General features: G+C 37.5%; 1 protein-coding gene across 1 annotated transcript; it reads right to left on the reverse strand.

Annotated features, from left to right (window-relative positions):
* Nucleotides 1-36: 36 nt before the first annotated feature.
* Nucleotides 37-27,963, reverse strand: LOC115758233 (myosin light chain kinase, smooth muscle). Its single transcript, XM_030698785.1, has 9 exons — nucleotides 27,595-27,963; nucleotides 8,400-8,490; nucleotides 8,109-8,312; nucleotides 5,064-5,301; nucleotides 4,903-5,006; nucleotides 4,067-4,219; nucleotides 3,685-3,973; nucleotides 3,440-3,617; nucleotides 37-1,433 (listed from the first exon to the last, which is right to left on the reverse strand). Exons 1-9 carry the CDS (start codon nucleotides 27,626-27,628, stop codon nucleotides 253-255), a joined length of 2,472 nt encoding a protein of 823 aa, XP_030554645.1. The 5' UTR covers nucleotides 27,629-27,963; the 3' UTR covers nucleotides 37-252.

The following is a 27,963-nucleotide window of genomic DNA, read 5'->3' on the forward strand; positions in this document are numbered from 1 at the left end:
GGGCTCTTTCTGTTTTTTTCATATAATTTTTTATTTTCAATAAATTAATATCATTTTTTACTTACGACAAATACATAAATAATTTGATTCATTTGCAAACATAGAAATTGACTAAATTGTAACTGCGATTAACTAAGTTTGATTTTTAGTTTGATTTGGTTTTCTTTTAGTTCTTTCCTGCTTGTAGTATGTATAGTACATGAATTAGTAATGAAAAATTATATACAGTATTCGTATGGTACTGAATGGACACTATTTCCCCGTTGCCTTCTCCTCCAGCTGGGCCTGTATGTGCCGGACATTCTGACCGCCGCTGCTGTGGCCGTGGCGCTGGAAGAAGGCATTGATGGAGCTCATGGAGCGGTATTCGAGATTATCGCTGACATGCCAATCGACGCTGATGCTCTGATGTCTGCCCACGGGATTGCGTATCTTTGTCTCATTGTATTTCTCTAGCAGATGCAGCAGGCAATCCTTTGTCGTATTGGCCGCCTCCTCCAGATTAACCGTTTGATGCGTATCCGGCAGGCCAACGGGCACATCGCGACTCATCTGATTGATACGGAACTTGGCGCGTCGACTGCTCGCCGACTCCGAGAAGACATGGTTGCCGCTGTTGCTGCTGCTAGAGCTGAACTTGGAGCTGCTTGTGCTGGTCCTTTGCACGTGGCTCTTCGTATTGGCCGTGCTCATGGTGCTCACTGTGGACTGGCTGCGCAGCTGCTGCGACTGCTGCGACTTGGACCAGCTGTTGTCGCTCTTGCCATTGCTCAGCTTGGGCGTCTCCTCAATGGACTGCTGCAGGCGCACGGACAGGGAGCTAACCTTCTTCTGGTGGCCATCATTGGAGCGCGTTTGAGTCTGGTGGCTGCTGGTGCTGCTGGCGCTGTGCAGCTGGCCACGCGGCGTTGCTCGGCTGGCGCTGGCGCTGTTGCGCGTGCTGCTTATCCACTTGTTGCCCTCCTGCGTGAAGGTGCTCTCCTTGGCCGCATTATTGTTGCTATCGCCCAGCTTGGTATTGATCTCGGCGAGCATTAGCAGATGATCGGATAGCTTGCGTATCTCATCCGCCAGATTGACGCGCTCCCCGGAGCTGCGCCGTCCCAGCAAATAGGTCGTGTCCGAGTTGCGACGATCGAATGTGTGCAAATAGCTTTTCATGCTGCGCTGCTGCTGGGCGCTGCTTTCGCTGCCGGAGAACTCATCAAAGTTCTCATTGAACAGATGCTGCGGCGTGGGCGTGGCACAGCCCGAAGCACTGGCCGTCGCCGGGAACAACTTCTCGCGGGATTCGTTGATGGGCGTGGTGGCCACCGAATGGGGACTGTCCGCGCTGCGTCGTTCCTCCTCAAATGCCGCCGCCGCCTGCCTCTCATACTCCTGCTCATCGTCCGTCAGCGTTGCTATCGATTCACACGGTGAGGGTGAGCACACTGCAAAGGCATGGGAAGAGATTTCAGTTCCATGGAGCAATTCACAATGGAGGATACAGACAGATTAGGTTTGTTCTGGGAAGGGTTAGGTTTTAATTGTAATTATCAAAGTGGTATCGGAAACATAGAGACACATATATACACAAGATTAGAGCATGCTTATGAGACGGACAGCCCAGTTGATTAGCGCCAACAGAGAAGTTAGTAATGGATCGTAACAGCTAGCCCTGACAGACAACATATGTGCACAAAACATACTTGAAGTGAAAATGAGCTGTTTTTTATGCTTTGAGTCCTCAGTACAAAGAAATTATTCAATCTCCGCAATAGACAACTTTTTAAGATTTTCTTTCCTGATTTAATTAATATTTGAACTATATTTATTGTGGTTCTTTGCCTTTTAATTAGTTCTTTAAGTTATTAAACATAATTAGTTAGAAGTTTCAATTGAGTAGTTGGATTGTTAATCGGTAAAAATTGTTTAATAAATATTTTTATGCAGAATTTACATAAGTAGTTGAAAAAGTAAGTTATGTACAATTAAATTACATTTAATTTACCAAAATTATAAATGTAATTTAATTATTTGTCATACTCATATCAGAATTTACAAAAGTATTTGAAGAATTAATTTTATTAACTAAATATTATGCATAATGTGCAATTAAATTTCTTTAAATTAAAAATTAAATTTAGTTATTTATCATTATCATACCAAAAAGTAATTAATTAATTAAGGAAATGTATGCACAATTAAATTACATCAAATTCATAAAAATTATAAATGTAATTTAATTATTTATCATTATCATACTATCATATTTTTTAAAGTAATTATTTTTATTTTTATCCATTTTTAATTACTCTTGGTCAGCAGGTTAACAACAATTTTTAATGACTGCGGTTGTTATTTAATTCAAAAATTTATAAAAATAATAATGCTACATTATGCTACAAATCTTTCTTGAATTTTTTGATTAAACTTTACTAAAATATATAGAAAAGTAAAGAAACACAAAAAGTGAATAGTATTCGATCTTAAAGTAGTTTTTTCAGAAAATTAAAAATAAATTAAATAATAAACTTTAAATTTTTTTTAAGATTTTTTTTTTATAATTTCTTATTCGTAATGGATCACAACATAAATAAGCTTCATGTTTTATGAACGACATCCGTTGAGATGAAATGAAACTTCGACAAACTTTGTAATTTGGCTGCAGTTTTGATCGATAAATTTTCTCTTTATTTGATCGATAATGGAGCTTACCTTGTCCGGTAGTTTTGAAACTGTGGCTAGGTGTTGAGCTAAACTTGAACTAGGTTAGGATAATGTCTTATTTTGTTTTATATTTTTTATCTTGGAATGTTTTCGTTTGGATAGAGTTGTGACTAATGTATTTGAAAGAAGGTTTGTAGTATTTGAATTTGAAGTAAGTATATTTTGGTATTACTCTTGTCATTGGCTGTCTTTATCACAGTGTCGAAACGCTAAGCAACTTATAAGTATAACTAGGCAATTTGGTTAATAGAGGTGGCATCCGCTACAAGGATGCGCTTAAAGCTACGGTTACTTAAAATATAAACCAACAACGTTTATGCAAATACTCAAAATTTGCTGCTGTTGTTGTTGTTGTTGCTGACATGCCTTCTTTCTTCCACACACAACATAATTACAATAGCTCATTTAAAGCTTATGTTAACACAAAACATTAAAAGTTGAAAAATTTAATATATATGAAGAAAAAGAATGAGAGAGCGCATGAGAGTTAAAGACCGCACTGAAGCGTGCCCTTCTTCGCGCTTCTCATTGAGCTAACTTGGTGTACATTCAAGTTAAGAGAGAACAACAATTAGTTGGTCGTTTTCTGTTTGTTTGTTTGTTGGTTTTCAAGTTAATTATGTAATTTACAAATTGGTTGTGATTTGCGTCGCCCCCGCTCATTTGCCATGGATGAGCGCATGCCGGTCGCGCTGCCGCTGGGAGCCACCGTTGCGGCAGTACTCACCTCGGGATGAGGAGATGCTGTCCTGGCCATGGGGTCGTCGCGGATGCGTGTAACTAGTCTCATTTAATGGCGCTATCACATTGCCCTCGACGTCAAAGACGTACGGGCTATTCGGATGCGTCTCCCAGCGCACTATGAAATTCTTTAAATTATCCTTCGTGGCATCTAGCTCTTTGTTCTGTTGGGAATTGGGCAGCACAGAATTTTATAATAGTTGTTGGTCTATTTTCCTAGCTTCTGCTTACCTCTAGCTCATGTGTGTTGCACAGCTGCGCCAGCTCTTCGCTTTCCTCGTCCTGTTCCGTCGCCTCGTCCTCGTCATCATCCGCATCTTCAATTGTTTCCGTTGAATCCTCCGAAGACTCCGAGGCTAGCGGTGTGGGCGACTCCGACTTCAGGCGCGTCTTGCTGCTCACTGTGGCGCTCTTGGTTACTTTTGGTGTTCCAGCTGCTGTTGCTTGTTTTGTGGGCGTGGCAGCGGGATGTTGTTGCAGCCATTTGTGCTTAACACAATCGGCGGCTGTCATGCGGGTGCTGTGGGGCATTTGGTTGATTAAAAGGGCCGCTAAGGCTCTGCGGGAGGGCTGCTGGCCCGGTTATGGCTAGACACTAATTAAGAAAACGCACCTCAAGTCCTTAACAAGGAGCTTCGCTATGAAATCCAGGCACTCCGGGGATATGCCATTAAAGCATTCATCCTCGAAATCGTATTTTGCAATGGTTACATTTGACATTGTTTCAATGTCGTTCTCGCCCATGAACGGCGACAGACCAGAAATGCTGTTCTTGTTGTTGTTGTTGTTTCACCATGTGTGTGTGTGTGTGGCAAAGTCAATAAACATGAAATGTAAAAGCAGCGCACACAAAATAAATAAATACATAAAAAAAACACACAGCAGCGTTTAATTAACTAAATTAAATTGGCGCCGAGCGAGTGCTGTTTAGTTTTTCCTTAGCAGCGCGGGCGGTGGGTGGGGGCGTGTTTGAAACACCTTCCTTACCATTGCTAAGACTTTGATTATTCAATTCAAGATTGCCGCAATTTTCACAGATTTTTAATTAGTTTGTTCTGCTCACTGCGGCAGCCCCAACCCCAAGCCCAACGACCAAGCGCTAGCGCAAGCTTTGATTAAATTTTCAAGTGTCATTTTATTGAAAACACTGCGCAACAAAATTTTGAAAAAAAAATTATATATATTCTGCCTATCAATTTTTGAATATTTGGTTTTTCATTCGTGATTATTAAACAGTGAAAATTAAATGTCTTTATTTGGCTAAAGCCAAGGAAAAAATTTAATCAAATTTGTGCAGCGAAAAAATCATATTTATACTCATATATTAAGTTTATCTTAAATAAATTTTAAAAAATGTACAAAAAAAATAAATCCCTTATTATAGAAGAAATACTTGTTGTGTAGTGTAACTGACTTTAATAAAATATATTTCGGCCACAAAATACTTACAGCACATAGCAGATGACACCAACGCTCCACATATCGGTGCCATAGGAGATGCAGTCAAAGTTAACAACTTCGGGCGCCACAAACTCAGGTGTGCCAAAGAGCACCTGGAAGGGAGTCAGTCAACATGCGTACCCCAATATAATTGAGAACTTGTAACTTACCCTCAGACGCTTGTCTGGATCAAATTTGCGTGCCAGTCCAAAGTCAATGATCTTAATGCGATTGCCCTTTTGGGTTAGCACCAGAATATTCTCGGGCTTTAGATCCAGATGGATAATACCATTGCCGTGTATAAACGCCATGGCCTCGCACACCTGACGTATAAAGACACGACACACGCGTTCCGTGAGCACGAATTCATCGTCCACAACACGATCAAAGAGTTCGCCGCCCTCAATACTGTCAAGTTAATAAAATCAAATAATATTTTGAGTTGATCGAATGCAGAAAAGATACTTATAAAAAAGCAACATCGAACATATACGAAAAGCATGCCAGCTAAAGCCAAGACAACAGTTAATGCCAAAACAAAACTATGACCCACTTAGTGCTAATTTTAATCCATTGGCTTACCTGCCCCGACTACCCACTTTAAAACTACATATGTTATTTACAAGAGCAAGGCATTGTTTGACATAACACGAAAATCAGATAATACATGAACATCAACCTATGTGGAGGAAGAAAAGCGCAGCAACTGAACTGCAAAGCATTAGCTTTATAAATTTAATAAAATTTATAAACCAAATGCCTTACAAGAGAATAAAACTTTTAAGTATGCCTAAGTTTCATTTCCCTATATAAGGCAGTTTATGCGCTTTACTTTTTAATGCTTGAACATGTCTACTAAAAATACCTGATTACCTGATATCTTTTGCTTGTTTGTAATTTAATATAACATTTTAACTGAAATACGAGAGACTTGGATATATTTTATACTTAATAGTATTTGAATATGGGCTCTCAGAAAGTTCTGCATAGGTTTACTTGCAAAAGTCAAAAATTAGTATAACAAATTCGAGCAGTTGAAGATAAATGTATCTGCTGCCTCAATTTGCTCCCTCATAGCTGCTTGCTATGAAACTTCGCTGTAAATATTGACACCAATAAAGCACATTTTAGCAGAAAAGCAAATAAATACCTTTAAAGTGAAACTATTCATTTAGTGTTTTCTACAAAGCGGAATTCTATGCAACTTTACTTTAAAAATGCAGAAGTTAACTGTAAGACATATCGAATAAGATTATAAATAATTATATATTTATCGAGACATCTGTCGCATGTTTGTGTCAAAAAAAGTTATTTCAAAATCTTCGTATATTTATCTGTTGGTTTAATTGGGCGCTCTCATAGCTGCTTGTTATGAAACTTCACTGTAAATATTTATACGAATAAAGCACATTTAATAGCCAAATATCACATAAATACTTTAAAGACAACTATTTGATTAACTTAAAGCTGCTGAATTAGCTTTATTTATTGATCCCATTATATTTCATCTAAAAAAGAACAGTTGCATAAGGGAATCGGCTTATGTGATATTATTTAAGCATTTTATCAGCTGCATTTCCCATATGCGGTAATCGATGTGACTTATGTGCCCGATGCAGCTGCAGATTACAACTTTTGTCAGTTGACATGAAATATATTTACAAAGCAAAAGGACTACGGCAATTCCAACAGTCCAAATAAATATTATTGTGTGTGTGTGGAATAAAATGCAATTTTCATTAGAATAGCAAATGGACAATTTTTGAAAACGAGCTTGCAGCTTGTCAACGAATTCTGTCTTGGCAAAAATATGTTTGCTGCATTTTATGAATATGCAAAACGAGACAACTTTTGCAAGTAAACAATTAAGGCAAGGAAAACAAAAACAACGCCAACAATGCAGATTGTCAGCATTGTTGTTGAGTGTAGTTAGAGCACAACCAACTCTTAGCCATGAAAATTAATTTAAAAAGTAAAAAGTCGAGTGAGCTAGACAAAAGAGTCGTAACTTTATTGTTCCTGGCCAGCAAGTGTTGCGTTTCATTTCTGCGGCGCTACCGAAATATGGGTCAAGGTCATGGCCTAATCGTTGCGCCGTTACCTGGCTCAAACGCTTTTATGGCACAAAGACAATGGCCACGTTTTGGGCCAGATTGTTCCCTTTTTATTAAGTGTCAACACCAGATATAATAAGAAAGAACGGCTATTTGCGGCACGTCGAAGATTAAATACTCCTTAATGCCATACGGTTTTGCAGATATTTGAAAAGAATATATAAATCGGAAAACAGAAAAGTTTTCTATTCAAAAACTTATTTATTGTCCGATTCTTTCTATGTGATATGGTAGTCCGATAATGTTCAGATTGTGCTGGCGTATAAGGAGAATGGTAAATCTCGTCGTGTTAAGCTTGGTCAAGATCTTTGGAGATACAACAAAGTTGTTCATGCAAGAACTAAATTTTCGACCGATTCTTTCTATAGCGAAGGATTCTTTCTAAATAATATAATTGTCCGATTCCTAAATATGTACTGTCTGCAACAAAGAGACGGATCTATGCAAGGTTTTATGACGATTGCTTTAGGTCAGAGGGACTAGCTTGAATCTAAACATGGCTCTTTATACTGATTAAGAATATATATATAACATAATTAATAGGATTGGAGATGTCTCCTGCTATGCGTTACACAATTCATGATCAAGTTACAATACTCTATAGGGTATAAGAAATACATTTCTAGAAGTAGGAAGTACGATAACCTGTTGCTGAAGGTTTTCTTTCTGAGTGTAGTCAAAAAATAAAATAAGGAAAACTTTTATAGTTTTGCGTTGTGTGTGCGTGTTTGTGTGCGTGTGTGAGTGTGAGTGGAAGAACTTTACTACTTTACGATAATGTGCGTACGTGTAAATCGTATTTTATGCACATTTCCCGCTGATTGCAAGATATTGTGTTCCACAACAATGTAACAACAACAATAGAATAGAGCATTCAACAAAAAGACCAACAAAAGTTATGAAAATGTTGTCAAAGTAGTTCGGCAAGGACAACAAAACACACACGCACACACACACACACACACACACACAGACACAAGTCCCAACACAACAAAAACAAATACAAGCGAAATCAACATGTTTGCTACATGGATAGATAATTTCTACTACATATATAAATATATATATATTATATATGTGTGTGGGTTCGTTCAGCCTTACAGTTCCAGGACGACGCACATCATTTTCTGATATTCGTATGCAGCATACAATTGTATAATGAGATGATGTTGCAATGAATTCATAATCTCCACTTCACGCTCCACATTCCGCTTGTCCTCGCGTTTTGGTATGGGCACAAATTTCGCTGCCAATTGTATTCCACTCTTCTTGTCCCTGCACTTGTACACTGTGCCGAATTTACCACTGAGAATTGGATATCGTATGATTAGCATTTCATGCATCCGAACGAAAAGTGTGTTAGGTTGAATGTTTTTTTTTGGTAGTACTTACCGTCCCACCTCGCCGAGCACGTCGTACAATTTATGCGCGTCCACATTCCGATTTATGGTCACATCGCGCATTGGAAAAGCGGCCTCCAGAACTGCAAGAAATACGGTGAGAGTAGTTATTAATAAATAATAAATATGGCTTCAGACAATGTTCAAGTACGAAACGTGAATATAAACTTCTTGCGAGTTAATCCAGAACTGTTTACACATATTCCGTTTATTGCTTCTTACTGTTGTTTCCAGAAGTGTTTTCTCATTGTACTTAAAGAAAGCTTTTCTATCCACTTCACGTTTCATTTTGTTAGTAACTAAAAGCTTAACTGAACTCTTCAATTTGTTGATTGGCATCCTTTGTTACGCCTTGCACCACAAAGCAATGATCCCTCTCACTTCACCAAGATTCTGAAGAAGTTACTTTAACCTTTATTCAATATCGATTGCTATTTTCCTAGCATTTTTTTTGCTCTTTCAGAAGTATGTTTTTCTTATTTCTTTCTGCATGACCTCTCTATTCGCTTCTCACACAGTGATTTGCGACAAAAAGTCAGTCGCACAAGGCATAAACCTAAATGCGAACCACTTGCAGCATACTCCAACATATTCGACTACTTCGAGCGTCTCTTGAAATATGGCATTCAATCATTTTCATTGTGCGCCGATACGAATTGCATTTAATATCGGGTATTATGGCCTCCTCGGCTCCCTCAACCACCCGGCAACAGTTTCTGCTTGTCACATATTTCGCAACATATTGCAGACAATTTGTTGTGGTATTTTTTGTGCTATTTTCTTGTTATTGTTATTTTTTTTCTTATTCAAAAGGAAACCCTTTTCAAAATTCATTTGTTGTTGTCGTTGTTGTTTCTACAAGTTGCCAAACAAATAAAAATGACTTCATTGAATTGAATTCTACTGCCAAGGGACACACCAATGAGCACAACCGCAAGCGAGGACGACGACAACGATGACTTACTGAAAATATTGTGTGTGCTCACAGTCACACACAGACACACACACACATGCCCAAGCATATGTAGTAGGTGTGCCAATCGTGGACATAAACGTTATTTTTTCATATACCCTATACCCCAAGGGGTACCGTGAATTTGTTTAAGGGACAATGGTTTGCAACATCCTACAAAAAAATCATTTCATATTTCAAGTTTTAAGCATATATTAAAAATCAAAATAGTATGTATTATATACCCATTATATCAAAGATTTTATAAAGAATATTAAAAAAATAAATAAAATTGTATACTCTATCAGCTCCATGCAGAGTATCTGCTGTTCAGACACACCCAGTTGTGAGCTGTGCAGCTTGTTTTCCTATATTTCCTTTTAATATTTTTCCATTAAGCGTAAGCAGTTCAAATTGACATTTGGTCGCACCGAAGCCCCATCGAGATTTGTCCAAAATCTTGAAAAGAAATCAACTAGAATTTGCAATTTAAATTATTGATAAACTCTCTCCAAATCTGCTCCTGTCTCCTCTCTCCCTTTAGCTCTGTCTAGCGTATAGTTTGTTTTAAGCCTTTGCGTTGCACTCATAAACGCTGTCAGCTGGAAGACTTTGGGTGCCGTTTGCTCTATTAATATGCAAATGGCGCATATAAGTATGCTACGAAAAGCACGATAAATCTTTAAAATCAAAGGCAAGCCCATAACGGCATATGGATGAGTGTGTACGAATATGTGTGAGTGTGTGTGAGGATGTGTGACTGTTGGTGTAATTTCTAGTGTGTGTGAAACGAAGCGTAAGGTGCGCTCGCGGGGTTGCATCTTGCGGAAAAACTTGGCAAATTCAAAGTGAAAGTTGAATAGAGGCATGTGCAGCATATTCCAGTGTGTGTCTATGTGTTTTTGAATGTGTATGTGTGTGTGTGTGAACTGCTATTTGTGTGCAGTGAGGCACTTGTGCGTGTGCAGCGATTGCAGCAACTTGACGCCGTCTCACACACTGCTATCTCTTGCTCTAAGGCTGTGTGTGTATATCTGTGTGTGCTCCCTAAACGGCTTTTTGGCGCAAAGTGTATGCATGTTTGCTGCAGTTTCTGAGTGTGTGTGTGTGTGTGTGCGTCTTTTGAGTGCACTTTGCCAATAATGCGCACAATTTAAGTTTGAGCAAACACGCCAATTCGAATCGCAGCAACCCCATTCTCGTTAGATCCCAGCGACATATTCAATTGGAATACGAAACTTGGGCAAAACTTCAGGTGATCACAAAAATAGAACTTTTTTTTTGCTCACATAATTTATGGCCAAATCAAATATTTTCATAAATTGCATGCGTGTCAGACAAAACACACAGACATCCTTTATGCGCCATAGCAGTTTTATATACAGACACACGCACACGCACGTACATTGACGCGCTAGCTAACACGTTCATTTCCGGTTTTGAACTCATGAATAAATGAATTTATATCGACTCTGCTTGGTAGTTGAACTGCGGCACATACTTTCCAGCGCTTAGACCGCCATATACCTATACCTTTGCAGTATAATCTGTCCCCTACTTTTGCAGCATCTCCTCTCATCTGCTCCCCCTGGTTTTTATGCTCACGTTGCTGTGATTGTGTCTGCTGTTGCAGTTTTGGCCCTGGCTTAGCTTCGACCCGTTTGTGCCTCACGAATTGAATTGGATTTGGTTCGAATGTTATGCTGCTTAACGTAGAGCCTCGTGTCTGGCCATCGAGCACACAAATGCGCTTATAAGCGCAGCCAAATAGAGTCGAGAGGAGTCTTATTAGGTGCACGGCATATGCTATTGAGCTGTCTGCTGGCTAAGCCTATGAATAAACAAGTGGGTTTTTCTCGCATGAACTTAAGTCCAACAAATATCTGAAGCCCAATTCATAAAGATAAACTTCTATATTCATGCGGGATAGCGAAGTGCATAAATTTGTGTTGTTCTGCTCATAAAAAGGTGTGTGAACTGCACAATTTAATTTTTGCTGCTAAGCAGTTGAGAAATGTGCTTAAAAGAGGTTTAATCGAGGATTTCAAATAGATGTTAAGGGATTTAAAAATATGTTTCAAAACTGATAGCGTGCAAAGTATTTCAAATGAGCTGCTGAAATTAAGTATCAGAACTCAAAGTGCAATAAAAGAAATTATTTATTTATTAAACATCCACGAAAATTTAAACAAAATTAATTCTAAGGTAAAAAGTTAGCTTTAAAGACTTCAGTTATTAAAAAAAAGGTTCCAATTAATTATGCTACTTAAATATTCTGGCTTAAATATAAGCTCAAATATATGTTGCCCTTTTTAATGCAGAGTACATTTTTTTTAAGGAACAACTTTGTCGACTGCAACTGCAAATACTCCACACAAAAATCCCAACTAATTTAATTATTGCGAACACTTAACAAATGCTGCCACCGAAATCATTTAATGTGATGTACTACGGCACCTTAGAGCCCGACCACGCCCACATCGTGCAGGATTGTGTGAACGTCAAATGGTACTGATAAAATGCCACTCGTTGCAATTTCAATCTACAAAAACTTTGAAAAGTTAATTTATGCACAATATCAAAAGCGCATTTGAGAGGGCGATTGTAAAATGCCAAAAGAATAGATTGAGGGTGAGATGCAGTGTGGTTGTGCGGGGAGGGGCAGGTCGGTTAGGGCGTGGAATTAAATGCGAATATATATGTATATAGTATATAGTATATTTGCATGCGCTCTCATTCAATTGAGTGCCGTTTGTAGATAGCGAAACGAGTTTTTTGTGCCAACGCCGGCAAATTTTTGTGATATGAGAATCAGCAGTTTCTTTTCTTTGAATTGCCGAGCATATTCGCAGTTTTCCCAAGACTTGGCCCTGCCCCTCTGCCTCTTGCCCAGCCTTTTGCACTCTTCTTTTGTGCATTTTGGCAACTGTTGACAGTTTGGCCGCATCTTGACTTTTACTTCAGACCATCAAAATAAAGCATGCAGTTTAAAATTAATTTTCAAATTATCTCAATTTGAATTTTAAGTGTCTTTAAATTAATGAACAAATTTAATGCCGCCATGAAAACTCTTAAAGTTCGTTTAACAACAAATTGTTCAGCAATTGCGAACTGTTGCACATCAAAATGATAACGGCACACACACACGCATCCGCAAAAAATAACAATATTAATGTGTCGTATTATGCATACGCCGCGTGTGCCGCAAAAACACAAAAAATAAAATGTATTTTTTATTTAACAAACGCGTTGGCATTTTAATATGTGCGTTAAAAAGTTGTGTCATGGGGCAGAGGGAACTGGGAACGGGCAGGGTGCTTGTTGGTGTGTGGTTTATAGGTTTTTAATAACACTTTTTATATGTCTGACGGCGGCACAACAAATGCTCAACTTAAACCCATCGTTTTGGGCCGCTGGCCCGAGGCAATAAGCCGCAAGTATATCAAGCATTTAATGGCAAAGGATATAAGTCCAAAGCACGGCATATTTACACCAAGATTAAACGCAAGTTTTATTTGTATATATAGAGGTTAATGTCAAACAAGTACGGCAGAACACACCTAAAGATGTTCCAGAAAAGTTATTCTTCTGCATTTCGCTTTCGGGCAATATTGTCACAGTTCCGAGCCAAAGGACGAAATATAATGCTAATAATAAAACTAAATCTAAATAGCATATAAATGTATGCTTTGATCAGAGCTGGGCATGGTCTACACACATGAGAACTATCCCTAAATTCTCATTTCAGGTTTCATAATTATTTCGTAAATATAATGTTTTTGCTGATTTTTACAGGCTAATTTTTACAGGCTGCGACATACATGGTTTAATTTAAATTATTCCAATTCTACACATTTCGAGTAGCGCATGCTGTGCGATGTCTTATGATATATATAAACATATATTAAAAGAGTGCCTGCTTATTTTTGGAATAGCAACTTAAATTTGTTCTTCTTGTCAGCTTTGGGGTCCAGACTACAAATAATAACTGACATTGCAGCTGACTAATAGGGAATAGCATATGACAAACGACTGAAAGAATACAAAAAATGCTGAAAATGTATGTTATTGTAGTTGTAGTAATAGTTGTTATTACTGTTTTTGTTTCCGCCTGGTTCGTGCACTTTAATCAGCCTAAGTGCTGGCAAAAGAAGAGCAACAGCAAAAAAAACAAGTAAGAGGTTCTAGTCGGGAGCTCCCGACTAGGGGATACCCTGAGCCCTGTTCTTTCAACATCAAATATATATATATATATATATTCTATTTTGGAAGCTATATGTCAAGTTTGGTGGTTCTAGCTCTAATTATTTACCAAAATTGCCCAAAAAACAGGATATCGATATTGATTTTTATCGATTGCTTGGAAACGGAGGAAGTTATCGATTATCGGAAACAAACTCGATATGCGCGGGAACTAGGAGCATCTACATCTAAGTCTCTAGCTCTTATAGGTTCTGAGATCCTTGCGTTCATACATAAGGACGGACGGACGGACGGACAGACAGACAGACGGACATGGAAGAAGAATATATATACTTTATGGGGTCGGAGAAGCTTCCTTCTGCCTGTTACATACATTTGGCTTTCGCACAAATACAATATACCCTTGTACCCATTTTAAATGGGTTCAGGGTATAAATACACCGACTACCACAGGCAAAATTAAAAATGGTAAAACTTTGCTCGTTTGCTGCTCTGATGGCTGCTGCTGCTGCTGTGACTGTGGCTGCCATTTCAAATTGGTTATTACACGAAACTTGCCACACATACCCGCACACACACACACACGCACAGTTTGCCTGCATCTGTGTGAAAGGTCTGTGCGGACGCGCGCTGCAGTTTACGTATTTCTGTCGAATGTTTGTTTGCATTTGCACTTATTGTTTGCCGGCTTAAAAAGCCGAAAATGAGAGTTGCATCATTTTCTTTTTTAAAGCCAACTTTTTGTCATTACGTGCTGTCATCCGACATTCACACATATGCCTTTGTTTAGTCTATAAGCCATTTTTTATGTAGCGAGTCGTTCACCTATGGCGGCTTATTAATAATAATAATGTTTGTGTGTTTATAAACATAAGCTTTGTCGCATAAATGAATTAATTGCAGAATTTAACTGCCTATTAACATTTTATGGGCGGTTTGTTATTAAATTAAACATGATATTAAATAAAATTAGTATAAAAAACAAACAAATGACAATGAGTTTTTTGCATTTAAATAGAGTTGAGGTAGTCGAGGATAAAATATATTTAGGATGTATATATATACAAGATACAACTCATTTTAATATAACAGAAGTTACTTCCAGTTGAATACTCTTTTTTATACCCTTTTAGAGAGTTTCATATTTTTGCCATGAATTGTGTAGCGCATAGAAGGAAGAAGACGTCTCCTTTCCTATAAAGTATATATACTTATTTTAGATCAGCATCAAGAGACAAAGATTCTGTTTTCAAAGATATTTTCAAGAAATAAGCATTTTCAAGCTTCACTTTTCTCTCAAGGGATATGCCAACAAGAGTATTAAATCTTCGGCGTGCCGAAGATATCCTTTCACGTCTAAAAATAAACGTTTAACGTATATTTAATTGTGTTTTATGTTGGTGTTGGTTATTTTGCATTTAAAAAAATAAATATTATAAATTAAAATTTTTAATTATAGTTAATAAGCATGAATATATATTGGGTGCTCGCTAAATTTACATTTTAATATATAGGCTGTTGTATTGAGAATCAAAGAATCTTTCTTAGGCATATATGTTCTGTAACAGATTCATTTCAATATCTGTCTTCCATTATAGATATAAAAGAACTTTGTGCTATAGACTAAAAACGTATTTAAGCAAATAAACACATAATACAATTTTTTGGTGGATTTAATAAATTCAACATATTTCTTAGCATTAACCTTGAGAATACCTGTATTAATCAAAATTCTTAATGGTAGCAACAATTTATTTCTTACAATCGAATTCATTTGCATATTTTCTTAAGTCTCTTGCCGATAATCAATTGAACAAATGATAAATGACAAGGTTAAATTGTCTAGGCACAAGATATGATTTTCTTTTTTTTTTTTCTGTTTTGTTTAAAACAAAAGCGTTCGGTTCAGCGAACAGACAGCAAATCAATAACAACAAAAATGTCGCCCAAAATCTTTTAATACACGTGCATATACACACATATACATGTTTTCACGTGTTTATGTATGTAGATACAAATGAATCTGCAGTCACATGGCAGCAGGCAGCAGGCAGCAGGCAGCAATTCATCTTCATCATTTTTGCATGCCATGCGTAAGTCCGTTGCCACGCCCACGAATATTTTAACATAGCTCAAGTGACGACAACGTATATAAAATAAAAAAGATATATATATTTTATATATATATGAAAATCGTTAAGGCAAAATGAAAAGTAATAATCGGGAAGAAGAAACCTAGCAAGGTTAGCGATAAAGCCCCCCACGACGCCAGTTAGGCAAGGGAAATGCCAAAAATGAATGCGTATGTATATGTGTGTGTGTGGCGATGTGCGTATGCTTGTGACTGCCTGTGGGTGTGTGCTCAGCTGCTCTAATGCACTGTCAAGTGTTTCAACTACCAACTGTTTCCAAGTCTTGGCAAAGTGTTGCTATGAACCGCACGCGCACTTTTCAACTTTAAGTTGCATACTTTTGTGGGCCACTTTAATTGCCCATTGACATTTAAATTTATGCGTGTGCGTATCTAGCGCAAAAAAGTGCCAACTAAAGGGGGCCAGCAGGCGGAAATTGTGTGTCTCTGTGTGTGTGTGTGTGTTGCTCATAAGATTTTATGATTCTAATGCCGCTTGCCAATTTGAAAGTTGCGCAAGTTGATTATAAGCCAAGGCAAGGGGCATGGGTCCCATAACTTTGGCATAAACTTTGCCAGACTAAATAGACGAGCCAATTATTGGCACATTTTTGATATGCTGCTATGGCAACAAATTCCTTAAAGTTGAAGCACAGAAATTCTATTTCTCACTCTATTTTGGGCTTTTGGACTAGCTACATTTTTATTTAAAATGTTTGCAATTGTTATTTTATATGAAATTATTTATTATATAATATGAAAATATTTTACATTTAAAAAGAAAAAGGAAAATATGAGTATATATATATATTTCTTATTTTATATTTAATATATATTTATGTTAAAGTATTTTTTATTTATACTTGAAGAATTATTTAATAAATCATTTGAATAGAAAATATATTTTGTTGCTTCTTATGAAAGATTTAGTCTTTCTCTTCTCTTTATTATTTTTCTTCTTCAAATAATTCATTTGATATAATTTGTTCCCTTTGATTTACTTAAATTAAATAAATATTACATTCTTAACCAGCATAAAACTAAAACTAAGGTTCTTTTTGTAGAGTATTTATGTTTCTTCTATAAGGAACATTTTCTTAAGTTAATTTTTTTCGCTGTCTTCATTTTGGCCTGACAGCGGCAAATGAAATTAGCATTAGGAATTTGTATGCAAGTGTGTACGCGTGTGTGTGTGTGTGAGGGTGCTACAAATTGAGTGCTGCCTGGCAGAATTTTTATTTTTATTTGTATTTTTTCATATAATTTTATTTGCATTGCTGTCGTTTTCATTAAGTGCGAAATTTCATTCAGATCGCGCGCTTAACCAAGTTATTTCTATGCATTTCAATTATTTTTGTAGAATTCTTTGGTCGTACAGTTCATTAAGCTGTTTAATTTGGATGGGTCCGCATAAAACACGCATACGCCATGTGTGCGCGTGTGTGTGCCTGTGTGCTGGATGACAAAGGCGTTTAGGTGTGTTGGTCTAAAAGCATTTCTGGCGCGCACATTTCTTAAATTGTTTTTTACCAAACACTTTATGACTATGCACCCGCCCAATTCGTGCTCGGGTGCCACTGGGCCAAGAGCTTTTGTGGCGTCTTGTTCATATGTTCTACTCACACGATGTTTAGCTAACCCTTTACACATTCATTACACCGGCTTTTGTGGTGGGCGTGTGCATATTTCGCGCTTATGTATAATCAGCGCTGCTATTCGAGCTGCTATGTCTGTGTGTGGCACCAAGAGTTTCCTCTTTTTGCTTTCAATTTCAATGCATATACGTGCGTGTCTGTGTCTGTGGGTGCAAAGTTGGAAGCGCTTTAAGCAAAGTGCCATAAAATTTAAATCGACTGAAATGTGCTGCTGTCTACATGATGGCAAACAGGGCCAACGCTAATTGATTGATGTGAACACAGCAATTTTCAAGGCAATTTCAAAGTTCAACAATGGTTCAACAATGCCTGAATATGGCACCCGGCGACACACGACAAACGACAAACGACAGACCCAGACGCACAGGCCACACAAGACCAATGCAAAGGGCTAGCTGACAGCTGCAAAAGATAAACACAAGAGACTTCACTTCTTTTCAGCTTCTGCCTGTCTTCGTCTACATATTCATCAGCAGTTCCATCTCCATTTCCACTTACAGATACAGCTTTAGCTCTTCAGCTGCAATCACTGCAATTTTTACAATATGCCCTTGCAGCGGGTGTGAAGCAATACAGTTTACATATTTTTGATCAGGCTGAAAGCCAGCTGTGAAACGTTGTGTCCTCAAATTTCAGACAAAGCTTTGCAACCGGCGGATACTATAGTCATACTACTAAATATATTTATTATTGAAGATATCTTAGCATCTCTAAATATATCCATTGGGATAGTTTATACTACAGTAATAATCAATCTTAAATTGAGTTCTCAAATGAAATATCTATTTATTTTTGGAGATATCTTAACATCAATATATCGACTTATGCATTAGGAATATTTCGTGCTTCTAAGGCATTACAAAAGTTTTTTGTCTATAAACGCAGGCAAACATAAAATAAAAATTGTAATTCTAACGACCTGCAGGGCATTCAATCTTCGGCAATGAGCTAATAGCTCTGCTTGCTTGTATTCAGTTTTTGATTTTTTTTTGCCACGTCAGCAACAGGAGCCGTAGATATGGCGAGTCCTTAACTAAACGCGGCGCTCTCATAGAAAATGCAAAACAATTTTAAGGCTGTCTAACGATGTACACGATACGTCGCGTCGCTTGGCTATAGCCGCAGAGAGCAAGACACAGTTCTGTGCGGCAGAGACATAAGCAGAGGCAGAGGCAGACACGGCACGAGATGAGGCAAAGATGTGGCGTCGCAGTGAACTCATTAAAAGTTTCGCTTAGCCAAGTTGCAACAAAAACGGCAGCTGCGACAAATGTTAAGCGTTGCATGTGAATAAAATGTGCAATTCCTAAATAATAAGCAGGCCGCAGAAACGCGTTCACCATTTTTCTAAAACCCCACCCCTCGCCCCCTTTAGATAGCGTTTAATTAATTTAATGAGCTGCCATCGCAGCACCACGTGAGGCAACGGTTGCAAAATGCCTCGTTGCTGTTGTGTCTCTGCCGTCTGCTAATGACTTATGAGCCAAACAGCCAAACTCACGTGCCCCGCGCACCTGCAGCTCGTTAGCATTAAACTGGAGCTACCTGGCGATATTTTGCCATTGAACCGGGGCCAAATGCGCTGCCATTGAAGCGCGTCAGGCGCTTAGTTAATTATTGGCATTTGCGGTGACCAGCGCAAAAGCGTATTAATTTATAGCACGCATACGCCATGTTGTACACCCAGGCACCCATAAACGTTATGATCCCTGCCAACAGCAGCAGCAGCAGCAGCAGGAACAGCAGAAGCCACGTGAAATTAACGATGCTGCGGCTGAAACCACATTTCATGGCCGCTTTTGGGACTTGGACGAGCTGGCGGTGCATGTTGTTGGTTTATAATTTTGATTAAAATGTTGCTGTGCGGTAAACGGCTTAGTTAATAAAGGTTTTATCACGATGTAGTACAATGATTTTTTGTGTTTTAAAAGCACTTTCGTTATAGAATTTTTAAATAATTGTTATTTATGTTGTACACCTATTTTTGCTACTCTTCTCAAGACTTCAGTAATCGCAGTTCTCTGGTTTGTCTTGAAATTGTTTTTAAACATTTTTTTAGAATTTAGGTCTTGAGCGCATTTCAAAAAAGAAAAAGCAAATGTTATTGTAATATTTTCCTAGGCCATTTTCTCAAAAACTTTCGCAGTCACCGAATTTGCGGCTTCTAATTAGACTTGTGCCATGGCAACGCATTCATTTATCTGCCTTCGTATATTTCCGTCGCTGCCCATAAAACGGAAAACCACTTGAAAAGAAGGCAACGCGGCCGAAAAGAGCCACCACAGCACAGCCAGCCACAACAAAAAGAAAAGAACACACACACACAGATATGGCCAAGCAAAAATCAAAGGCGAGGACTAGACGGCCGCAGACACCGAGCGAGGGGTGTGTGTGTGTGCAGTTGGACGTTTTGTGGCTGCTTTAAGAGCGGCGGCAAACATTAGCGAACACATATTTGCACTCAAATTAAATTGAATTTTAGGCATAATCTAATAACAACAGTTCACTGCGAACTATTTGCCGAAAATGGCGGCTAACGCAAACGGAAATGCATGTGGCGTATGTAACGATGGTCCGACGAATGAATTTGGCTGTGTGGGGAAGCAAGATAAATCAATTAACGTGCTGCGGCACGGGCACAAACAAAACAATTAATCAAGATGCAGGTTTTTAGTTACATACGCAGCGGAAATGAGGTAATTGAAAAGCCATCGATTCAATGACAGCATATGTGCGCGTGTGTGCGTGTGTGTGTGTGTGTGCCTGTTGGGGTCAGCAGCTGGTACATGTTCACACGCACAGCTGACAACAATTTGTTAAAATTTAACGCTTTATTTACTGCTGACTGGCTGAATGCCTGAATGGGGCTGACTGGCTGCTTTCCACAGGGGGGCGATTCGGTGGAGGGGGAACGTATTCTTTCCCGTCTCCTCCGACTGCCAGGACACTGTAAAGTGTCCATGTTGAACGACAGTTTGACATCTCTAAATAAAGTTTGCAGTCTAGCTACGTGTGCACACACACACACACATACACACCAACACCAGGCTTGACGATTTAATGGTGTTGAGGTTATTTATACAATACGCTCGCTGCATCCGTTCAAATATTCATGGGATTGCAGCCAATGACATGACCAGAACCGAGTGTTGGCACATCTTAAAGCGCTTCCCCAATTTCAATTGATGGAGTATACAAAGCAACTAACTGAATCCATTGTCTTTTATTAAAGCGAAAAAAATGCTTATGTTATAAAAATAAACTTGGCATAGTTACAATGGAAAGTTTAAAAAAAATATATATTTTTTTATATATGGCAGTAATTTACTGGCAAGTCTAGGGGTATTCCCTGCCAGCATAGCAAAATTACATGTAATGGTTACTCATGACATTTACCTTTATTTTTGAGAATATTAAATTTAGTGTTATATTAATGCATATAATCAAAATAATAAGCGGCAACCGAATTTAAATACAAAAATGAAAATTGTCAGTAAAAAAATTAATTTAGGGTACACAGTGTAAAAAATATTACTTGCAAAATTGTCAATGCAATTAGCTGGGATTTTCAACACAGAAAAATATAAAATGTAAATAATAATAGTAGTGAATTTATTGGAGCTCAAAGACAGGACTTGATAAATTCTCTGCCAGCAAAGAGGCTCTTCAAGATCAAGCATAAATAATAATTAATGCCAGGAGTGCACATTAAATTTTCTTCAACAAATTTGCCTTAACTTAATACAAAAATTCCCATAAATTGTTGTGTAAGAAACTGCTTAAGCGTAGTTTGAGGCGGACAGTAAATGTTTATATTAAAGGCCACCTATTATATTACCGCACAGGCGCCCCGTAACCGCATGAAAGGGTCATAACTCAGCGCTAAAGCGCATTATATGACCTACCCCCGAACTCAGTTCCAGTTGATGGCCCGCTACTTGCCATTGCATTTAATTTGAACAGTACTCGAAATTAATGGTCAGCGTGCGTCGGTTACATAAAAGCGACTGCGTATCGTTTTAACAGACACAAATGTGGAAATAAGAGGAACATCAATTCAAACACTCGTCGCCTTAATACATGTGCACTGCAATTGCCCAAAAGCAATTAAATAACACACACGATAATAATTCGATAGTAATTAACCGGCTTTTAGGGTAAATACGCAAAATGTCCATGTGAATTTGTTTGCTGGCAGCACTCGAGGCTCAACGAGGTTCAACGTTGCGTATACGCAATGTGTTAGCCGATTAGCGAAGAGCAACCTGCGTGGGCCATATTGTAATTTATCATAACGGTATATTTGTGATGTATTGACAGTTACCAGAAGCACATAAATAACAACAACAATGTTGGGAAATGGAAAATTCGCTCGGTGTTGTTGTTGTTGTTGATGCAAATCAAATGAGCTGCTGGCGACCAAATGTGGAAAAGCGTTGAGCGAGGCGAGTTGTAATAAATAAAACAAATGAGAGAAGTGCACTGGCATTTACATAATTTTGATTATTTTTGCAGCTAGCTGCGGGAAGGCACTATCCAAGCTAGTAACAACAACAACAATAGCAACATAAATGTTTGCAATATGGAAATTGCAGTTTGCCATTTTGGCGCGAAATGTCTACATGAAAATTGAGTTGCACTGGTAAATGTGTGCTTATATATATGCATTGTGTGTTTGTGTGTTTGTTGTGTATGCGTGCTGTGTGTGTGTATGTATGGTTGGCTTGCATTTGGCAAATGCAATCTTAACAAGACTCCTGGTCGCTGGCAATACATTAAATTGCAATTTTAATTTGCTTAACAACGCGCTCTCCCTCACTCACACACTCTCTCTCTACCTCTCTCTCTCTCTCTCTCTGTTGTTCTTCAAGTCTTTAACTCTCTAGCTGAATCTAGCATACTCTCACTCGTTTTTGTTAGCTGTCCGTGTGCCACATGGCGTATGCGCTATAGCCATACATATATGCATGCACTCACGCCTTGTCTGCAATTTTAATGCTGCCGCTGCCGCTGCTGCTGCTGCTGTTATTGTTGGTGGTGCTGCTTTTGCTGTTATTTCACCTGCAGCTGCGGCTCAGACAGCCGCCAGATACTTGCGCATTAAAAATTTAAATAAAATTGCAGAGAAACAGAAATACATGACTGTGGGAATGGGTATTGGGTTACGGCTCAGCTATATGAAAATGGATATTGGATAGCTCCGCTTGGCTGTACGTGTTCCTCACAGCTTCTCTGTGTATTTTTCTACTTTCAAATAACAGTTCAATTGCTTACAACAATAAACATTTATATATGCTTAAAGTTATTTTGCTTTTAAGGCATTCCCACACAGTGCTTAGCCTTTATTGTTAATCGGTTTTAGAAATGATGTGTCTTACTTATGGGATTTTCACAATGATTTATATTTAAAAACATGTGTGCAGGCTTTCATTTAGTTTAATTAGAAGTTTATTGCTAAGCAAATTTGTTGTTGTTGTGTACATTATTTATATAAATTTATTAGTATACAGCCAAGAGCTGAACTTCTATTTATATAAAATAAATTATAGCTAGAATTTATGTAATATTTCTAGTGTGTGAATTACACAAATATTTCTCCTAACCACCGAAATTCCTACAAAGAGAACAAAAAATGAATATAAAACCCGTATACCTCCATTTGTCAGTCGAGCGGAAAACGTAAAAATATTCATTAAATCTTGGTTTCTTGCCAATATCGGCGCACATAGACACCGAGACATAATCACGTTCATTCAGTTTTTAAATATACATTATATATAGCAGCCAAACGATTCTAAACAAAAGAAAAAAGCATCCAAAAAGCAAGCAGAGACAAAGAATAGAAATGCTCAAAAGAAATCACATGAGGGAAGTGCACCCAAAGCAGGAAGCCAAATTCTGAATTCGACAGTAAAAATATTTACATAATTAATTGACATTTAGCAAAATTATTGCATCTATATATATATATATATATATATATATATATATATTTATATAGATTGTGTATTCCAAATTGCTGCTGTGTACACAAATTTGTCGATCATTAGTGTAAACTGTAAAAACCCCAAAAACGAAATAGAAGAACGCTCTCTGCATGAGACAGCCGCAAGGAATTTGCAACGTCAAATGAAGTGAATATCAACGAACGACCTTCAACATGAAATGCGACGTAAAATAAATTTATCTCAATTATATATATGTACTACATATATATTTAGATATCTTTTCTATGCGTTTGAGTGTGTGCGGGTGTGTGTGTACGTGTGTGTGTTGGTGTGCTGCTTTTCATTTTTGCTCATTTGCGCTGCCCGCTGCTTCGACGGGTTGGGGCAGTTACTCAGAGACGTGAAGTGAAAAATTGTTGTGTGTCTTTCTCTATGTGTAGGTGTGTGTGTGTGCGCGTGTGTGTTTGCTTTACATTCACCTTGGCAACGTACAAAAATTAAAAGCAAAATAAAAATTATTTTGATATTTGTGCGGCAAACGCGTAAAAAAGAATGAAATATCTATCTACATACAGTGAAAACTCGCTAGCTGAGAATGCGCTGCATGCTATCTACAGCTCTTTTCCACACAAAAAAAAAAAAAAACAAAACTTCAATGTCATTGATGTAAGAATGGTTAGAACAGCGCTCAATAGGGCTTCATGAAGTTCTATAATAGCCTTAATTGCATTATTTATTAAATCATTTAATTTTTGAAGACTTTCTATTTAATTTTGACTGACTGGATGCTTAACTTACTGACTGGCTCACTGACTGACTGATTGATTGACTAACTGATTGATTGGCTGTCTGACTGATTGACTAACGGAAAGACTGATTTACTGACTGACTAACTAACAGACTGAGAGATTGATTGGTGATCAACGCAACGCAGCCCAAGCCGCAAGAGCTAGGAACGGCTTAAATTTTCAATCGGCCTTAAGTTCATTTTCAACGATTCTCGTTGTTCAGATTGCTTGTAAATTTTTTTACTGTGCCCCGAAAATCTCTTAGCCAAATATACGAAATTTGTGCGCATTAAATGACGCCAACATGATGCGTTGGCCAGCAGTTTTATGCATTTTTTTTTTGTCGGTCGGTAGCTGTCTGCATGTTTTTAAATGTTAAAACAAAAATTACATGTGTGTATATGAAAATATTGTATAAATTATTTAGCTAGCAATTTGTTGGGCTTAGCGCTGATAAAGCGATTGAATTTTTCAATTGTTTGTGTAGTAGACTAAATCACAGCTCCATTAAATAAATAAAGTAAATTCGAAGTGTTGGCAAAGCTTTAAATAATTTATATTCGTATGTTTCATAAAAAGACACTGAAAACTGTATTTACATAGTTTTATTAACGAGTATTTTTAATTTCTGTGCGGTTTGGTAATTTCCGTGCAGTTGCTGTTGAAATTTTTTTTCATTTCCGCTTGGCTGTTAAAGTCGTTTGTGGCAGATACAATTTGAGGCAAGTTTGTTGAGAGAGAGCGCATTGAGATCATTTAACAAACCGGCTGGGTCCCTAAACGGAAATTGAGAAATCAGCTTTCGCGCCATTAGCACATAATTCAGCTGTGTCAACAGCCAGACAAAAGCCTACACACACACACACGGAGGAGATAAATAAAAACTGAGCAATTTGCCAGCACACATTCACACACACACACTCACTGAAAAAGGGTTTCAAGTTCCTCACACCTGTAGCAAAAGTATTTCCGTTTGTTGTTATTTGCCAATTTGAGAAAACAGCCTGGGAAATCGAGCCGCCGCAGCGCAACCCTTTTCTTTTTTTTCTTATTTTTTTGGCTTATGGGCGTGACGTAGGCGTTGTGAGGTTGCCCGACACTAAATCACGACGCCCGTGTGCGGTCACACCCCGAAAACACGAAGGCAAATACAAGAGCACATGCCATAGCTAATACCCTGTGTGCAAGAACTAAGCGCGATCTGATACTTAATTTGCGAAGTGTTTTCACTCAAATAATTGGGATTAATGTAACACATACTCAATTATTGGGATCACAGAAATAAGTATTTTAATATGCTTAAGCGTAATTATTTTGATATATTTTATTTTTCATCGAAATGCAATTGAATAACAATTATTAAGACACACATTATTGGCGATCTTTGAAGTATTAGACGTAGAATGGATGCACATTCTACAACTATTTCCCTGAGCGCAGTTAACTTTATATTTTAATTGAATTAAAATATCTTACATATTTCAACCTCTTTTATTAAATAGGTCATTAAAGCATAATTGACTGTACTTATGTATTTTTTACCCATTTTTAAATAGATAGTTGATATATATAAAAATATTATTTTAAATAAAGTGTTTTAAAAATGTTGACCCTTTTATTATTAGGTTATCGACTCTGTTGAATGATCAAAAATATGTAAGTCAGAGTTCACATTTTAAATATTTTCTTACCCCCTGTTCAGGAAAACATTAAGATATTCAAAAGTATATTGATAAATAAAATGTTTCTTGCTGACCCCTTTCCATAGACTGAATTAAGATGTACAAAATCGAATTGATAAATAAAGCGTCTCAACTATATAAAACATCTCTTTGTTGACGTTTACACTCCCAATCAAACCCGCTAAATATTCGTTTTATTCGCGATTTTTGTATTACAGGGTATTTCTTAGTTTGGTAATGTCTTTTGGTAACTTAGCCTGTGTATTGTACAACGTTTGCATTTTTTTTTGTTTTGATTTCCACTCGTTGCCCTTTTCATTTTTCAAATTGCTTCGCGCTTGCCATTTTTCATGCTATATGCTTTTGCCTTTTATTTTGTCTGACTTTTTGTTCTTTGCTCCCTCTCTCTCTCTCTTTTTGTCTCTATCTCGTTCTCTCTTTTGTCGCCCATCCAACTACTTGACACTTCCGTTTCCGTTTGAGGCGGCCTGACATTGTCTTAGGTTTCTAAGCCAGTGCAAATTTTCAAAGCAAAGCCACTGTAGTTACACTTACGCATACCCGAAGCTTACCCGCCGCCGCTTCCCCTCGCCCACTTTCCTGCGTCCCCATTCCCAAATTTACGCTTGACGTTTATCCTTCAACGCCTTTTGGTTGCCAGCGCCCAAACTTTAATATGAATGGCAACAAGAAAAAAAGCATTTGCTTTCAGTGTTTTATGTGTGAAATTTATTGTTTCTGACAATGAAAATGGCGGCGCAAACGTTTCCTGATCACAGCCCGTCTTATCTATGGACCCTTTTCCTCCCCGTTTTGTTATTTTTTTATTTTTTTTTTTTTGGTATTTTAGCTGCCTGCTCCATTGTCGTATTTTATTGAAATTCATGTATTTTTAAAAGCCTTGGCCATTTGGTAGCTGAGCCGCATTGGCTCTAAATCGTTTAAGCATTTGTTCTGTATTTTGTTGTTTTTTTCGGCTGGCTTTATTTTTGCTTGATTTTTACAGATATTTCGTTGTTGTTCGGTTTCGGTTTTTATCTGTGCATAAAACTTAATGCCTTGCATCATGGCACAGAAATGTTTATTGCGCCTGGGCTGTTGGTCCTTTATTAAAGCGTAGTTAGAAGCGATAACTAAATTGGCAAAAGACCCCAAAAATGAAAGGGAACAGCTGCTAATCTGTAGATTTGTCTTGATTTGATTTGTCTATTTGCAGTCGTTTCTTTTTAGCTTTATATCTTGGGCAGAGTGGGGGCAATAAGAAGTTGCAGTTCAAAAGAAATTAACTTTTATGAAAATTGTACTTTTGTTGAATGACGATCAGAATTTTTAGTTGATTGACCCGCTTAAATTTAGTAGGATGTAGAGATATACAACTTCATCTAATTATCTCTGTTATTCACACACTCGACTTTACTTTTGTGCTTTCCCGACCGACCTTGACCTTAGCTTATCACAATTTTAATAAGATTGTGTATAATTTAACTAGTTCAGCTATAAATAGATTCTATAAATTATTGTCTACAATAAACTAGTCAAGAGCTATTGTAAGAGCTTTTTAATGCCCAATTTACAGCTGTAATCAAACTCATATTACTTTCCGGCATATCAGTGGACAGGTATATACCCACATAAACATATAGATATTTGTAAGGTACTCTTATCTTATCAAATATCACTTGTCACTGATACGGAATACGCATACGCAGCGTTGTCGTCGTTTTTCTTTTTTCACTTTGTTCAACTTTATCAGCCTCACTATTGACTATTCCCCTTTAATATATATATATATACGTCTGAATTAGTTGGTAACTAGTTAACGACTTACCGCCTTCCGGCTCTGAGTCATCGATGTAGATCATTTTGCTCTGACTGCGTCCCTTGGCGCTGGGTTCACGTAGACGAGTGCCCGTTTTGGTTGTTTTGCTTTACAATGTATATTGAGATATATTTAAAATTGTTTTTTATATATATATATTTTTTTATATTTGCACGTTTGTACACACTTGTTTTTTGCTATTTGCTGCTATCTATAATATTTCACACAAATTTCTTTTTATAACACAAAACATTTTCTTTTTGCGTTGTGTCAAAATTAAATGATTTTCTTTTGACTGAACTTCACTTCACAGCAGGATTTGTGTTATTTTGATTTATTTAATTTTTTTTTATTTTTATTTCCAATATTTTTTTTATT

Source organism: Drosophila novamexicana, unplaced genomic scaffold (assembly GCF_003285875.2).
Source record: "Drosophila novamexicana strain 15010-1031.04,08,12 unplaced genomic scaffold, DnovRS2.1 tig00000137-arrow-arrow-pilon, whole genome shotgun sequence".
Lineage (NCBI taxonomy): Eukaryota > Metazoa > Arthropoda > Insecta > Diptera > Drosophilidae > Drosophila > Drosophila novamexicana.